The 18,769-nt window shown below is 36.8% G+C and overlaps 1 protein-coding gene across 2 annotated transcripts; it reads right to left on the reverse strand.

Moving 5' to 3' along the window:
* Nucleotides 1-1,253: 1,253 nt before the first annotated feature.
* Nucleotides 1,254-18,374, reverse strand: LOC126825253 (uncharacterized). 2 transcript variants are annotated; one of them, XM_050554832.1, is made up of 4 exons: nt 18,248-18,374; nt 7,624-8,397; nt 5,331-5,530; nt 1,254-4,106 (listed from the first exon to the last, which is right to left on the reverse strand). In XM_050554832.1, the coding sequence occupies exons 2-4, from the start codon at nt 7,823-7,825 to the stop codon at nt 2,040-2,042; spliced, it is 2,469 nt and encodes an 822-aa protein (XP_050410789.1). In that variant the 5' UTR covers nt 7,826-8,397; nt 18,248-18,374; the 3' UTR covers nt 1,254-2,039. The 2 variants fall into 2 exon arrangements, with proteins under 2 accessions (XP_050410789.1, XP_050410788.1); XM_050554831.1 differs by lacking the exon at nt 18,248-18,374 and adding an exon at nt 12,675-12,946.
* Between the last annotated feature and the right edge of the window lie 395 nt (nt 18,375-18,769).

Consider the following 18,769-nt stretch of genomic DNA (forward strand, 5'->3'; position numbering starts at 1 on the left):
TAGGAGATGACGAACTCTGCGACTTTCCTTTCCGGAGTTATGTTTCCTTTCCCTATAACGCCGTGAACGCGGTAAAGAGTTTTTACCAGATTTGTTTTTCAAATTGGGTTTGCAGCATTGTCATCCCGAGTGGACGAATCCTATCAATATGAACTCAGACTAGCAATTATTTGCCCATTGACTTCAATGTTAAATGGCTGTAACATCACCGGCTGTAGCTTTTTGCTAAAAATTCCGTTGGTTCCAATCTTTATAGGCACAATGGGGACAACATTTGGCAATCTCCTCGTCATAATTGTGTAGGGGGTTGACCATTTAGATTTTTTGCTACGCGGATTTGAAGTTGACTGGGGTGAAAATCTCACTTCCAACACAATGATTGCTCTGCAGAAGGACACTTTACACCCCCTATCCCTCCGCTGTAATATCATCAGTATTACCCAAAACTGCTATGAAATTGCAAATTTGATCCCTTTTCTCCAATTCTAGACCAAAAAGTCAACCCAAAAATGCAGGAAGAGGGGAGAAAAAAATTAGGGGAAAAATTGTCTATTTATAACTCGCTTATAGTCTTAGTCCATATTCAGCGTTTTGGAGTTATTGCCCCCTCCCCCGAAACCGTTTTTATGGATTTTTTTAAATTTAGTGTGAAATAAGGGGAAATAATTACTAGTCTTAGTCCATATTCAGCGTTTTGGAGTTATGCCCCCTCGCCCGAAACCGTTTTTATGGATTTGTTTCAAATTTAGTGTGAAGCATGGTGGCCACGAGGGGAAGGATCCTATAAATATTCTGCGTTGAAGCACATCGATATTAATCGTTGAAGCATATCGATATTCGGCGTTCAAGTAATTTCGCCATTTCCTGTTAATCTATGTCCTTCATTCCCCTCGCAAATAAGCAATATATACAAGGGTAATTTCCCTTGCAATACTACCCTTTGTCCAATGTTTGTTGATGTCTCACTCAACATCCTTAATAGAAAGATATGAATTCCAGGTGGCCATCTCTATCAATATTCCCAGGGACTTACAACTCCCTGGACCTGATTTCGGTTTAGAAATACTTCGGTTGATCATTGCCCCCCCCCCCCCACACACTCTTCACTAGCCATGTCGGCTGGACATTTAATTTGCTACAATTAGGGGAGTGCATAATAAATTGCAGAAACGGATTGATAATGTCCGAAAATTGTTTACTGTTGCCTTTCAGAGAACTATTAATGTCAAACAAACTTGTACTCATATAATAACTCTTTTAAAAAAAATCTTTTTTATATAAAACAACACAATGTACTAGTATAATGGCACAAATGTAAACATTGAGTCCTATAGACGTAAAATGCATTACTGCAAAAGGTCTAAGAGGAAATGAAATGAAATGGGGTTTAACGTCCTACTGTTCTGCTCCGAACTGGGCTAATGAATACGGGCATACGCCATGCAGTGTGCTATGAGGGAACTTTTGACAGGACAGCGGCACTACGACCTACTACCCTCATATTGAATTCTAACTGCCAAGGGATCTTTTACGTGCACGCCAATGTGTACATGGGACCTCGGTTTTCGTCCCATCCGAACGACTAGACACCTGTTCTTGTCAGGCCCTCCGTCCTGCATCACTGACAAGGGGGAACCACGCCGGAAAATCTGAATGAAGTTTCTTTCTCGAACAATGCAAGGATCGAACACCCGACCTCCAGGCTAACGAGTCAGCGTCTTACCCACTATGACCCCGGTCTAAAAGGAACAATCTTACATTGAACAGAAGAACCTATAATAAGAACTAGTTCAAATAAGTGAATCAAACGGCAGATACGATGAATTCAAATGAAAGTTTCAGTTCTAAATATTGAGTCGTTCAGAAATAATACGCATACATGTAACGAGTTCAGCCCATTGTTCAGTTGTATGCCTTGCCCTATTGTAAACATAATATATCATTTTATTTCAAACATAATGCACACACAATTAACCAGTTTTATCCATTACAATATATTTTGGACGATTTACAAATGTTACCTTGACGGCAGTAAATTTCTATAACGATATGTAGTAATTTGAATGCAGGGTCCGTGGTGGTGTTGCTTCACTGCATGTATTCTTGTTATACAGTTTATAACACTTTTCCATTATAGTTGATGCTTGTCGGCGATCACCATGGTAATAATAAATATTAGACAATAACTGATAATTATTAATTATCGATTGGTCAATCGATAACGAGGCCTCCAATCGCCGCACTGCTTGTTCAAATGCTCCTAAATTAAACAACCAATTTCCTTCGTAATTTAAAACAGTTGCATTCCTACCAGTCGGAATTGATTTTGCCGTCGCCGATAATTTGGCCTCGTCGTATCTATTAAACGTGCGACGTAGAACCGACATATTTCCTGATCTGAAGACCTCTTTATATCCAAAGTTTATAAAAGATCGATTAATTCCGATAATAAGATAATTATATTTCGGGTTGTTTATTAAAAATTTCAAAAGGTACGGCGTATTCCTTACAGATATAAAATTTGAAACCCTGCTGAAGGTTGAAACATGTGCCTTTTTTGACCCCATGTTGTATTTTGAGGTCAGATTCAGTCTTGAATTAAAATCGAATTCGTAAAATTCGTGTATAAGTAATGTCAGTACCGGTACGTCACGATGCAATACAGAATAACCACCCGCCATGTGAATACTCGTGTCTAGAAACACGCCGGTGACGTCTTCGGTGTGAGCTACGTAATTTAAACATGTGTTCACGTCATTGGAATGATAAATTCCGGCATATACCCAGGCACGATTTGACTTATCAGTTGGACTTGGAAAGTTTTTGTAACCATTCACAATTAAGATACAACTTAAGAATATAACACATTTTCGACTAGAAATCGGATTAAAGTTTGACTTTAAATAGGAACAAATAATCCCAGCTATAATGACGTAATATAAACAGAAAAGATGGTGGATATGTCGAGGTTCCTTGTGTCCCTGTAAAGAATAGAACACGAACAAGAAAACAAACGACGCCATTGACTTACAGGGAATAACGATTGATTCGCGGTGTCCGAAAATCACCATACCGCACACCACAGTTACACTGAACGCCAATAACAATAAATTAATGCTGCTTTCAATAAATAAAACTTTTAGATAAAACGTAAATTCCATGGTTCCAAATAATGCGCCAGAAAAATGCTGTAAAACGTTAAAATTGAACCAGTTGAAAGGGGAGATAACTCCATAACCATAAGACGAAAAGTCATCCCGTAAGCAGATTGATAGAGCTAAAGTTGCTCCAACTCCACAGTAAACGTGTCTAAAGGTCATCAAACGATTTATATGACAATGGGGAATATACACAATTAAACAAAATATAGTTAAATCAGGACGGATATAACACGAAAGAGTCAACACAAATGATGAACATAGTATTATTAGGTTCTGCGGGTGGGTAGATGTCCATGCACTTAGCAATGGAAGTGTAGTGTATCTTTTTCGCGGCTCCATTTGGGACATATTGCCTTCCATGTTACACCACCCATGGATTTTCTTTAATCCATGGAGACCATTTGGTACCATGTCATACAACTGTAGAACAGAGTTGACAAAAGGTGCACTCACACGACCCACATCCTTGGAAGTTGAGTTATTAGCTGTTGTATTCGGCTGCTGAATGTTGGAATTTATATCTTTCAATTGACTATACTTTTCCTGTTGGTCTGTTTTATGACGTTTGTGAGCTACGTTTGTATGCGTTGTTGGCTGACTGGAATTTTTACTTTCAGTGACTGAATTGTAAACAGTTGAATGTCCGCACCTTCTTGTGCCGTCCGTACACACGTCCTGGGCATCCGACTGACCATGCTGTTCTTTTTGAACGCCTTTGCAGGTATTATGTGCAACTGGTAAAATGTACGACAGCGATAAAAACACAAACGGGGCGAGAAAACTGTTGATTAATGTGTGGGTTCCAAACACATTTAGATGAATTGATGAAGAAGCTAGCACTGCTGCCATGACACCTGCATCATGTGATCCGAAGAGTCTCTTGGTAAATATAAAGACGGCCAATGGTAGTGTTGAGGTGATGCATGCGTGAGATATTTTCCATGACTGAAAAAATGACAAAACAATGAAATTGAAGAAAATGAATTGGGTTAAACTCCTCACCTTTCTGCGCCAACTGAAGACGGACATAGACCATGATTTGAGCCATGAAGGACATTTCACTCGGACAGTGGCGCTATGGCCTACACAGGGTTGCTGTACCTGCGCGCCAATGTATGCACAGTATATATATATATATATATATATATATATATATATATATTTATATATATATATATATATATATATACTGCGTTGTTTATAGTAGGAGTTTGACCAAAACCTCAAATAGAACAAACACACAAGGAATCTAGATTTAGATACCGGTCAATCAAACACACCCTAAATTATATTGTTATACATTATTACACAATATTTGATAATAAAATACTCCCTACTCAAAGATTATCGTCATACGCCGCGACGTTCTATTCGAGAATGCGCTCCCCTAAGCTCTCGACTACCGCAGACCTATCATATACATTCGGCACACCTCGGTTCTCTGGTACACTACATCTAACCGCGACTCTATGGCGATTTCCGCCATTGGAACTACTTTAACGTTTCCGGATTAAAAATGGCGGCGCCCTTGAAGACACCATTGAAGTGTGTTTTATCTCAAGGATATGTATACATCATACAAAGCTTTCAGTGTCTGGGGCTGTTTTTCTTACAAGTTTATCCAATTTTCGTTAAACAAAGGAAAACTTTGCAATGAAAACTCTACACGCTCTTCTTCGAACGACACCATTTTGAGAATTTCTTTCTAATAGCTGCAATTTTTCCTAATCAGTAAACCGGTAGCCAATCCCAATTGTATGGATGTAGCTACATATATCACTTACCGTCATACATACGATGTAGGGTACCGGAGTCTGCGGAGGTTTGGGAATGCTGCCGTATAATGTGAATACATGTACATGTACTTTCAAACAGTCTTATGGCTGAACATTGATGTGACGAACATTTACCCCTTTTGTATTTGAACCGTCCGAAAACCCCATCCTCATTCAGGGCTACTTTAGACCGTCCCAAGAACTATTCACACAGCGGTTTGGGGCTGTTTGAGGAACATTAGGTCCGGGCGGCTTCGGTCTACCGGATATGGCATGAAATATGTCATTTTCTCTCGTTAATTTGTCGTCATGGTAACGTGGTACCAATAGATAATGGGTTAAAGAATGAGAAAAAAGCAAACAAGCGGTATAATCTGCCTTTATAAAGACCTACCAGGAATGGCTGGACATCGACGTTTAGTACTTCCAGACAATATGAGATGAATACGAAAAAACCTGGAAATAAAAACGACCTCATAGCCGCCATTCCGAGTTGTAACTCCCTCTCTCTGATTCTAGTATTGTTGGGTTGTGCTTCACCAGTAAGGTATTCATAAGGTCGAAATCCATACCCATAGACTTCAGAATGGGCAACTGAAAAGACACAAAATTAACGATCGGGCATGAATGCAATTTATCTTTCTCACCACGAGCGGACTGAACTCGCCCGCTTTAAATCATAAAGTCTGTCATTGAGTCAAGTGACTTGGTTTCGATTCCCTGATTGTATGTACCATGGAGTAGCGTCGTTTTTCCAGCCCCTTGGGATTTCGCCATGTTCTCGAGTCCCCACTGCCAAAGACCCTCTCTCTCGTTGACGAATAGAATGATGTGACAATCTGATGTATTTATCAGTTAAAAGCTTGTCCAGTAACTGAGATTAAATTTTACATCCCTTTTAGCCAGACCACTCATTGACCCAAAGACCTGCGGTATATTGCTTGTGGGACGTTGGGGTTAGACTAACAAAAACGTCCGAGTACTCAAAGACCCAAAAACCTGCCGTCTACTGAATCTGGGACGTTAGGGTTAGACTTACAAATATCCGTCTACCACTAGTTAAACGCAGAAGATCGTCGTTTTTCATGTTTGTAACACGGGTATCGCTAATTCATTGTCATTGTATGATAACAATTTGTGGGATGTCAAAGTGACGAACAAATGATTCGGATAGATAATGGGAAGTAAAGGTATTTCGCCTTGGGGTTATATTGAAATCACCAACCGTGATTTTGTTATTTTGCCCGGATATTAGTGTTTTCGTCATGCACTACTTTCATGTGAAAGTCGGAAGATCCCAAGTCAAATCTTGACTCAACACTTGATGGTCAGTGAGCCAGCGCCATAGTCACTGAGTCACCAAGGTTCCCATGTACATGTATACAATTTAATAATATTTTTAAAAAAAATGATCCCCTGTATTCAGGACGTTCCAATTAAAATTTTACATCAAAGAGTACTTCTCGCGTGCTTTTGATAATTATATTTTAGTTAGTAATAATAGGTGTTTTAATCGCAGTCTACCGGTTAGGTAAAATTAAACGAAACGAAACAAAACGAAGTCAAATGAAATAACATAACACAATAATGAAAGTATTGTATAGAGTACAGATAAGAGGGGTTTTCTCCTGACTTTGAACACTACGTGTATTTAGCTATCAATAATAGGCGTTTTAATCGCAGCTTACCGGCTAGGGAAACTTAAAGGAAACGAAGTCAAATGAAATAACTGAACACGATAGTAAAAAAATTGTATCGGGAACCGACCAAGTCATGGGGTATAATGATCTATATAACAATAAAGTGTGAAATATATCATCATTAAAGTGTCTGTACCGTGAAAGGAATATCTTTAGTGGTTTTATTCTTTAAGTAATAAAATCTATATATAGTCATCGATTTATTGAGTTATATTCAACACTCTATTAATAGGTTATGAATAAAACTGTTTACTATTAAATCTATACACGTAGTAATCTTTGCTATAATAGTATCTCGTGCATTATGTGATATAATTAGATGGATTTCTTCACTCAACTGGGTTATAAAGAAAATAAAATTGCTTTGCACGCCTTAATGTAAAACTATATCAACCATATACACACATAAAACTATGATATACTACTATTTCATATATTATTCATATCAATTAAAATAGACTTTATGTAGATATAACTGGATGGATTGTTTCACTCGACAGACACATTAATCTTTGATATAATATTATTACACGTATTACGTGATATGAAATAAATACTTTTTACGTAGGTTATAATTTGAAGCATTGATTCACTTGACGGAGAACTGGGCTAAATTGGTTTAAGGTCTTGGCAGCAACCAGGTTAATGAAGACAGGCATACGTCATGCCGAGTACTATCAGGATAACTGTGTCTTCTCATATTTCTAATTCCTACAGACAGATTCCGTAACGTGCATTATCATTTTGTACGCGTGTTTAGTTTTTGTCGTCGCATCCGAACGATTATGCACCTTTACTCGCTAGTCCCCCGCCCTGCGCCCCTTGGGGAAGAGAAACCACGGTGAAAAATCCCAAAGATCTTTCTCGGTCGAAACATGGATCGAACCTTGAGACCTCCTCCTTAACGAGCCAGCGCCATACCCACCCAATAAACTTGGCTCCCGTCTAAGACATAGATGAAAAGAAACACATTAAAGCATAACTGACCTTCAAGCGACTGGTAAATTTCATCAGGATGAAGAATCCACCAGTTACTAGGCTGAGAAACATAGCACACTCTGATAACTATGGTAACCAAAAATATTAAATATGATGAATACCAGGGGAACATGCATCCATTTCCTGTCGATTTAGAAACCTTTTGAATCTTGATTAATCCACTAACAGGTTTCACTTTTCCTTTCTTCATTGTTTTACTTCAAAACCTCGACATATCACTTCTTAGTGGTTAGATATTGACATAAAAATCAGTTTTACGTCCGGCCCGTGACTCGAATATTGTGCTATTGTCGTGATGTACTCTATACGTTAGTAGCTCCTCCCTCCAGTATGACATCCGTCAATATTTGTGGTCCTACTTAATAAATACGTAAACTCCCCAGTTCAAACAATAATTATTTATTCTACTTAGACGCTTCGGTAAACTTTACAGATTTGAATATATCCGTTTATAATTGTTTCGTGTAAATTAAATCAAATTCAATAACACACCACAGTTCAAACAATAATTAACTAATTAGACGCCTCTGTCAAATTCACAGATCTATATACGCCCGTTTGTAATTCGTGTCGTGTAAATTTAATCAAATTCACATCAAACATATGTTGATTTTATCTTACTAGTCCCAAGTCGTGTAATCTGTAGTCAATATCTGGAGAGATTCATTCCGTTAGCCGCGAGCACTATACTATTAACAACCAGTCCGCCTAGTCACCGTTACACGTTGTACATCAATGACACAGTAGTGTTCACGTTGCTGACTGAAAAACAAAATCATTCATAATAAAATCTTAATGAATTGAAAAATAAATGTACTTGTAAGATGTTCGTGAAAAAATTGCGAAACATTCTGTATTAATGTTGTAAGGGGACCATCGTGGCTCAAACAGAGAAACGTTGGCTCAGTAACCAGAAGGTTCGGGTTCGATCCAGCCTTGGCCAAGAAAGTTCCCGGGGTATTCCAGCGTGGTTCCCCGTGACAGTGTTGCTGGGCGGATGCAGCTATTAAGGAACAGGGTCAAGTCGTTCGGTTAGAACGAAAAGTCGACGTCCCGTGTACATGATGTCGGGGTGCACGTAAAAGAACCCTTGGCAGTTGGAATTCGGTGCTGAAAAGAGGGACGTTAAACCACTTTCCATTCAGTCTTATTGACGGTCACCACAAATATTCTCATAGCGGAATACTGCACCAGGTGTTCCTTTAAGGGTAAACACACCCTGACGCGCGCGTGATTTCTGTGAAATGGAAACCTCGTTTAATAACACCAAAATTACGCTTAACCAAAATATTCATGCATATGGACTGGAAAGTCATGGTTTGTTAATAGAATAAATACGTCTATATAGTCTATATAAATATATGTCTATATAAATATATGTATATATGCACGATGGATGACGATGAAATAACATAAATTCTCATAAATGTCCAATTAAATTTTCATGTATTTCTACGTCAAATTCAATTATGTCAAATTTTAAATAGTGTCGCCAGGTAAATTCATGCTGCGTATATTTATATTATTAATTTCATTATGTATTATCGTGTAGATTGTTGTAACGTCGTTAAGAGGTCGTTATAATACAAGGTCATAGTTGATCAATGACGTAACAAATTCAAAACATAATATTATATAACTCACTTCAAAACAAAAGTCACAAATATTCATTTATATCATCCTGTATTTCTACGTCCAATCTGTCATAAGTTAATAAAACATATATTCCAATGTAATTTTCCTTGTGGTTTCAAGAAACATCGTGATAAACAAAGCTATAAGTTGATCAATGACATAACATATTCAAAACATATATAAGTCACTTCAAAACTAAACGTCATAAATATTCAATTCTGTTATCTTGTATTTCTACTCCAATCTTTCATTTGTTTTCCTTTTTTGGCATTTAGCTATTGGAAACATAACAAAACTATACAGTTATAAACCAGTGATTGTTGTCCCATATAACTGTATAGTTTTGTTTGTGCTGTCATTTGTTAATTGATAAACCATTATTTCCCATGTGACTATCGCTTGGGGGCTTCAGGTAGCGTTGATCAATAACATAACGTATTCAAACGATGTCCCATATAACTCACTTCAAAGTGATAGCTATAAATGGGTATTATTATGATATATGGTGTATTGTTATACAGTATGTTTACCCTATATCATAAAATAATACGTTGATGCCATATTCTTATTTGGAGAGCATGCGCAATATATACTATCGGTGTTGACTGGAATAACCAGATGCTAGAAACTGTCTTTCGGTTGAGACTTCTGGCGTATTTCGCCGAACATAACTGATGACAATTCACAGTAAAACGGAAACGATTGAATGTAAAACAGTTTATATAAATTCATATTACATTATTATATGTGTTGCGACCCATTTGTTCCAATTTCTAGGCCCAAAATATTAGCGATTTAGCTCCTTTAAATGTTTTAAGTGGTATTTTGGCAAGGAGTAGGGTCGTCTGTCAAACCTCGTGGGTTTTCCCCGGGTCCTCCGGTTTCCTCCTACTGCTAAAGACCCCTACGCGCAAGTAGTCTAGAATTGACCTAGTCTCTCTCTCTCTCTCTCTCTCTCTCTTTCTCTTATATTTCGTAACTGAATGAGAGTAACACAATGATATTGTCCACAGGTTTATCTTGTCGCTTTTGTTTTGATTGTAGTTCGGTTCTCCTGGCCTTACTAATAGAATACAATTTTAAGGTACTTAGAAATATAAAGTCAACACAAAAGAGAGAAATTTCGATCAACCCATATCGTGTATTGGTGTAACAATTTATCACCGGACTGTCGGTCAGTTGGAAAAGATCAAACTAGGTTTTATGGGGCTAGTCACATTGGGATGCTTGGCGAAATTAAAACTTTTTGGTAAAGCATGACAGAATGACTGACTTTGTCATCGAATACATTCCGTGCACGGAGCCGTCTGTACTTTGCAATACTGTTAAACACTGCTTTCGTGTATTGTGTTGACGAAACATTAAACATTAAACAGCAATCGATGGAACTGAGATCTGTCATGTAAATAAATACAAATCTCAGTGCAAAGTGGAAATCATGGTTTTTGATCTAACACAAAATCTGAAACCTTGAAATAAGTGGTCTGAGCCCAGTTTTTACCCAATCCTACCTGTAGGTGCAGTTATTATTGATAATTAGAAAGATATTCTAAATGTTCGTAAAATGAATGGTATGCTATGAACCTGTCTTATCATCACCTCTATAACTGACATCCATAAACCATGTTTTCATTTAAAGATTTTGATGAAACAGGGGCGTGTTGTGTAAATAAGTACAAGTTTTAGTACCAAGTGGGAAAACATCTAAATAAATAGCAAGTTTATATTTCTTACACAAAACTCTGTGACCAGTTTCTACCCAGGACCTTCGTGAATTAATGGCTAGCTACACATCTCTTTTGCAAGCAATCAATTGGCTGATATTACGTAAAATAGTATAATGAATCTTTCTTATTACCACCCCTTTCATTGAAACCATAAACATTTTTTTCTTTAAAGATTTTGATGAAGCAGGGATGTGGCCGGAGTCCAGGTTCTACCCAAGAGCCAACACAAACAACACCCCCCCCACACACACACACCTTTTGCAGATAATATTAAATTGACGAAGACTTCGTAAAACAATATAATGCACCTTTATTATTGTCATCCTTCTAACTGAACTCCACAATCCATTTTTTCATTTAAAGGTTTTTAAACTCTTGGTTTGTAAATCTTGTCACATAAGGTCGGAAGAGAATCAAATCTTTATCTCATGATTTTGTATTTACCAATCTTTTCATCAATGATTCTATTATTACTCGACACGTATTGTGTATTGTTATTTTGACCTGTGTGTCAAGTTAAAGAATGTTTCTTTTATACTAAACTGTAATTGGAAAACTTAATAACATGCACTCACTGCTCAATTGCAAAGCAAACACAAAACGAATGGTGTTCAAATTCGACATCGCATATAGAGAAAAGAACAAACCACAGATGGCCATGTTTTATAGAAGAAAACACGTACTTATTATGTTGACATTGAGATCATATAAACCCCAAATACTAGACTCCGAAATGCATGCATTGGCCGAGAAAGTTCATCGGGAATTTCCGACCTGGTTTCCCTTTATCAGTGGTGCAGGATGGAGGGCCTGACATGGACAGCTGTCTAGTCGTTCACCTTGGTCGAAAAACCGAGGTCCCGTGTATACATTGGCATTTGGAATTCAATATATTGCCGCTGCCCGGGCAAAATTCCCCATCGCACATTGTATGCCATATGCCCGTCTTCATCAGCCCAGTCAGAGCAAAACAGCAGGACGTTAAACCCCATTTCATTGCATTTCCTAAATGCATGCCACCAATATTGTAGTCTCATCCGAGACTAATCTTTAAATGGCATTTAACGATCAGGAAACACTTTAATAGAACACAGTTTCTATCGGAACAATCACTAGTTTTATTCTAAAAGCATGACGTTTCGACAAATATCCTGTTATCGTTATCAAGCACAATGACATTTAGTAAATTTGAGGTCTATAATGGCTTGAAAAAAACCGAAGAAGCTCGAATGTAGCTTGCCGCATCACTATTTAAACTAATGCCAGGTTCCCACTGTTGTGCGGTCCTTTACGTCTTCCCTATTCAGTCCACGATCTGCTATGTGCAGATACGTTCGCATACGATTCGATAATGGCAACACGATTATTACGACTGGCCTCAATATATTAGACCACATAGTATCACCACAATTACTCCACGATTTCAATTGTAGCACGAATCGTGATAGTGGCACCTAGCATTACACATCAGGTTAACCCAGTTCAATACTTTACCCGGACTTAAATAATTAGCAGTGAATAGTCGGAAACTGGAATAAAATATGTTAACAAAGTATCTATAAACGCATCTTTTTCAACAACGTACAACTTAAAATAATTATAAAACGTTCAGTTTCAATTATTTATACTCACAGTTGTTATTGTAAAAGACAATTCTAGTAAATAATTTATACTCACAGCTGTAATTATAAAAGAAAACTCTAGTAAGTTAAATACAAAGAGTTCCAACACCTGTTATTGTAACAGAACAGTCTAGGAAAGTAAAATTGCTGAATTAACTACATCAAGTTCTCAAAGTAGCTTTAACGGACCACTCTAGTAAATAAACTGCAAAGAGGTGTCACAGTTGATACTGTAAGACAGCACTCTAGTAAATTAACCACAAACAGGTGTCACGGTTGATACGGTAAGGGAACACTCAGTAAATTAATATTCTTAACAACAATATCCAATGTCACAATTAAAGAGTTAATATGCATAAAACAGTTAATTTGCATACATAACCCACAGCGAATAGACATGACTATACCTCCAGCGATAAATGTCACAGCGACTGACTCTTTTTTATTTATTGTTGAAATTTTTTTTCTGTTTTTCTGGTCTCACCCTTTTTTTATTAGCCCATTCTAATAAAGGCCTAGTATTCTCCGCAATATCAATATGATAATTTTTCTTCACATGAACTGGGGTAAATATGCTACGTTCTACAACAATACATAATGTTAGATTTGTTGTGTTAAGAATGGGGTGAAGTTTGTATAAGATACTCTGACAGTCAGTGATATTGATATACCATTTGTGTGTATTCACCCATCTATTGTACTATAGTATAATAAGTTCTATGTACCAGACTATCAGTGTCATAGTATAAGTCTTGTTACTTATTTACATTGTCCACATCATTACCCACCCCAATTACTTATTATTATAAAGCCTGACTATTAATTTTATATTTGACCCTATTTTAAGTAACATCGTGTTGAATAATTTAAATCATTTGAAATTATCTGGAAATAGCAATTTTGATGTCCAACTAATTTCATAAATTGAGTTTCCAAACGCGATATTTGAGAAATTTGTTTGTAGGATGCAGTGAGATGTATCTATAATAAGCTATTTTTTTGCTCGAGACAAAGATTGAACATGTATTGTTACATTAATTAATTACAACATTACTTCGTTAATAGGTGCAAATATTTCTAGAATCCGAACTTTACAAATATCCACCAATTAAGCATAGCCGAAGATTTTAAGGTCTTCCATCTATTCAAGCCGCGAGTACGACTATTTGTGACAATAAGTGGGGTCGGGTAGCCTGTTAGTTATTTGCAGTTTCCCCAGTTTACTCGCATTGACGAAATTAATTATGTCCTGGCGGTCCAGACGTTACCTAGTTAATTTCGTTTGACGTCTCATTAATCACATCCTTTAATTTTCATATCATACCTGTTATTGTCGGGCCACCATTTCTTATTCAGTGAAAAATTACAACATCCTAACCTTCATATTAACTTTTCATATCACCCATCCAGATACACTAGTGTTAATTTAGCTAAGTTATATAGTAGATTCTGAGTATTAGGATTAAAAGTTTCTATTTCAGGTAGATATTAGAGCCATTTTCATCTATTTTAAGATTTCCTCCAAAAAACATAGAGCTATATAGGCCATTAACCTTCATATTGACTTGAATCACTTCACCCATCTAGATAAATTTTCCATGTTAAAGGAGTTAAATCGCTAATATTTGGGACCTAGAAATTGACATAAATAGGTGGCAACGCATAACGCATATAATAATGTAATATGAATGTATATAAACTGATTTACATTCAATCGTTTCCGTTTTTACTCTTAATTTCAAATCAGTTTTGTACGGCGAAATACGCCAAAAGTCTAAATCGAATGGTTATTCCAATCTACATCGGTAGAATTTATTGCGCATGTTCGCCAGATAAGAATATAGCGTCACCGTTTGATATGACTTGTGCCGCGTTCTTCGAGTCCCTTGTTACAAATGGCGCCGAAACGCATTATGGTACAGGATGTACCAATGGTAAAATCTTTATTTTGTCTTAAATATTGGATATCAGAAGCCCATCTTTTCCTGGTAAGATCACAACATCAATGTTGATTTAAATTGACAAATAATTCGTGTTTTCAATGTCGAAGACTTTAGATGGTATTGAGTTAGAGACTTTGCTACTTTAACTTAGCTTAGTTATATTGTAGATTCTGCGTATTAAAATTAAAAGTTTCTATTTGATATACATTTTAGCTACACTTCACTGCTAATACGTGTTACATTTGCGTCTTATTGTGCTCAATCGCTAAATGTCACTCAAGGATTAAATTACAAACCTGGATGCATTTGATAAAATATTTTGTGATTTGTATGGTTTTTGATTTTATAATTTTATCTTAAGAGCACAGCATTTACACAGTCTGCAAAATTGAACAAATTAATTAAAATAGGGAAAATAAATATGAATGACTAATAAAAATAAAAAAATCTTTCATATGAACGTGTATGTTATTGATAAATATACTGAAATTAAGTGAGGTAGTCTTGTCAACGCAATACTTCTGTCATTTTGAAATTATTTTATTTCTGTATGTATTTGGATTGAGGATAATATTTCCTAGGCAGTTGCGTTTCTGTCTATTGTTAATCGAATTCAAACAGCCATGGGTTCTTTTAGATTCACGTCAAGGTAGTGTGTGTGTGTGTGGGGGGGGGGGTCTATCCACCTACCCCTGCCCATCTACATAAGAATTCTAAAACAAAACCTTTTTTATGAGAAAATTGTCACGGTTGTGTCATTTATCCTTTATCATCAGGTGGTGGGATGGAGTGGGCATAATGATATAGGAATGATATGTGATATCACAATTAATGCTTTGCATCAATGAAATTGAATCACAATGTGATCCTATTAATTCCTAATAAAATTTGACGTCCAACGGGGTATTGGATTTCTCTTTTTAAAATGCTCGTTGTGTATGTAGGCCACGTAATTTGGAGACAAAATTATTGTGGCATCATGCATTGTCAACTGTCAAATTTCGTTTACAGGAACCTAGCAAACCCCTTCCTGCAAAAATTCCTTGATCCGCCCCTGAAACCAGATATAATAATCCTGAAGGTTCTTCCCGAATTATAGCTGTTATAAATAAAATATATGAAACACAGGAAAACTTTCATTAGTAAAAAAAATTGAACATCATTTCGCACATCCTGTATGTACATTCACAGTAATTGTGTTATTTTTATGTGAAAATAGATCTGAATGTGATATAAAGTGGTTGCTTTTTTTTTTTACCTTAAACGTTGAACATATAAACAGGTAGCTATACACCGACTCACCGGATATCCTTAGAGCACTTGATAAAACGTAGATAAACGCGCAAATAAACTAGCGTGACAATATTTCACACCCTAGAATTAATATTAACTGCTTATAATCAATAATAAATTTTAACTTTTAAGCCCGTCATCCTTTCATTCGAGCCATGTGTGAAATGAGGGATTTTTTTTAATACCTTGAGTGTACTTGAACTATATCGTGGCGATCTTCATTAACAAAGGGCTGCTGTCTTCATCCTTTTGTTATTCACGGAATGTTAATAAGATTAGGTACTCGAGTCGGTTGTAAAACCTCCATTGTAACTCATCCATTTAACGGACAGTATATAATAAGCCATTTAAAGATAAGGCAGTGGATGGCTAAAATATGAAAGTGTATTGTACACACCTATATATCTTTTTTATCTATTAAAAAGATTATTTAGAATGGCTTACCCATGTATGAAATTAGTAGAAATGAGAAATAACGAGGATTTTCTCAGCTTGTTTTCTATTGTAGTGAAGCTAAAAATCTCTGCTGATTTTCATACTTCACTGAATTAAGTCTTAACACCACGTTGCTTCTATTCAATATTCCAACAGTTATTACTTTTAAATTATCTCACATTTTATCAATCATATGTTAATGAATTAGTTTTGTAAAGCCCTAGGTCCTGGCACACGACAGATTTACCCATAGAAACCTGACAGGCTAAAGCTTAGGGCCCATAAATCTTGAAAGGGGATGGGTGGGGGGTGGGGTGTCTCCGACAAAGGTGTTTAATATTTTTGATGTTGTCGTTCAGACCATCTTTTGATGCTTATAGACTTATTATGTAACATTGTACATCCATAGAAAGAGAGAAATGGAATATAACGCCCACTCGACACAAACTAGGTCATTTCGGTACCAACATAATATGAATCAACTTTATTTGAAAAATTCTCTTGGTCTTTAGCAGTTAGAGGAAACCATAGGAACCACAGAAACCCACGAGGTTGGACAGGCGGCCCTACTACTTGTCACGTACAACAAGGGATGTAAATGATCACCCCAGATGTTATGTTATAGTTGTATGATCAGCATCAGCTTTTATTTAAACCGTGTATGTTGTCCTTGGTGGATGCAATGATACAATAAAATCTTATCTTATCTTATGCCTTTCGGACACATACTATAATCTTAAACATCCGTTTTCATCCCCGTCTTCGCTCAGTCGTGTTTAAAACACACTATCATCTTGCTCTAGTCGTGAGGATGGGAACACTGGGAGGGCCGCATACGTGGATTGTCCAAGGGAAGTCTTTTCATCTAAATACGACCCTGGTCCAGACTAACGGAATTATATCAATAAACAATATATCATGACCTCTAGTCAATAGACTATGTTTTGTCATCTACCGTGTAGCTAGTAGCCTGGGGCGACAATAAAATACCTGGTTTAGCAATGTCACCTGTCACTTTTATGGTGACAAGTTTGTTCTACCTGGCGACTAAACTAAATATAAATGCGAAAACTACTAAACTCCAAGTACTGAATTGTACAATATTACTTTTCGGAATGAATAAAATTAAATTGGGTGTAGCGTTTTACTTTTCCGCACCAGGCAGACTATTGAATGAAGTCGGAGCTTTGGGAGTTGTGTAAAGGCCTTTTGGGTTGCATTCAGAAAAAGTTAGGGAACCACACCCTAGGAGCGACATCGCGATACCAGACTGTTCTTTCTTAACACCTAGATCTATCTCCAAACCAAACTCCAGACCACAATTAGTATTTTTAACAGAGATTTTAAACTCTTCAAATTGATCAAAGTCCCGTTTCTTACTTTTACGTGAGAACCAGTGTGTTCTGTCTCTCATCCTTGTTTCAAGAACTTCGTCAAAATTTCTTATGCAATTATTCCATCTCCAACCACAAAGTTGTATTTGCTTCCAATCAATGTAAAACTGTGGACACAGTGAATATTATTGACAATATTTAACCCAATAATGATAATACCACAGAGTTAATTTTCATTTCGGTTGAATTCTGAACAAGTTCTGTGGACCTAAGACTTTGAAACCCAGTTTCTCGGAACTGGCTGTTGTGGATTTACTTTGTCGAACAGTCTGTTTCTCAGTTAAGTTACGTGTTAAATTTGAGGGGTAGTCTATCCATATTATCAATTTATATTTCCCTACACCCTCAGTCACCAACAGTCAAAGCGGTATCTTCCTTTATATCTAAGGTCGTATTCACTTCGCCCAACACATGAGTCTAACATGACTTATATGTTCTTTAATTCTCACATGGTTCTTTAGCAGTGGAATGATCTGGATAACCCTGGGTGACCCCCCCCCCCTCCCCCCGTGTCCTAAACATATCGTGAATAAAAAATGAGAAAGCTCGAGTCCTTAACATACCTTGCTCTGTCTTGGTCACAAGAAACATTCGGCTGAAAGTCAATCCGTCACTTCTGGAACAATCCAGAACGTTACATGCTGCGACAACTACTACTGTTGATCAGTGGGGTGTAACGACCCATTCCATAAGATACCGCAGACAATGTCCTAGTTATATAAACTATACTTGTTCCTGTAAATGCAGACTGAAATAATCAATACCATGTTATTGATTGTTATTTCAGGTCACGTTGATATTGATACGCTTCGTATAATTCACCTTTCTCTTCAATGGATATCACTCATTATAAAATACTAACACACGACAGTACGATATCTATAATTACGAGATAACTATCTAGATATGCGTGTGTGGGTGTGAGTTATGGGCCCGACAGACCTTTTATTGTCAAGTCGATAGGGAGAGAGAAAAATGGGGTTTAACGTCCACTCGACACAAACTAGGTCATTTCGGAACTAACATATGGTTCAATTATATTTCAATAATTCGCGTGCGCGTTGGGGTCTTTAGCAGTGGGAGGA

This window comes from Patella vulgata, chromosome 6 (assembly GCF_932274485.2).
Source record: "Patella vulgata chromosome 6, xgPatVulg1.2, whole genome shotgun sequence".
In the NCBI taxonomy this organism is placed as follows: Eukaryota; Metazoa; Mollusca; class Gastropoda; family Patellidae; genus Patella; species Patella vulgata.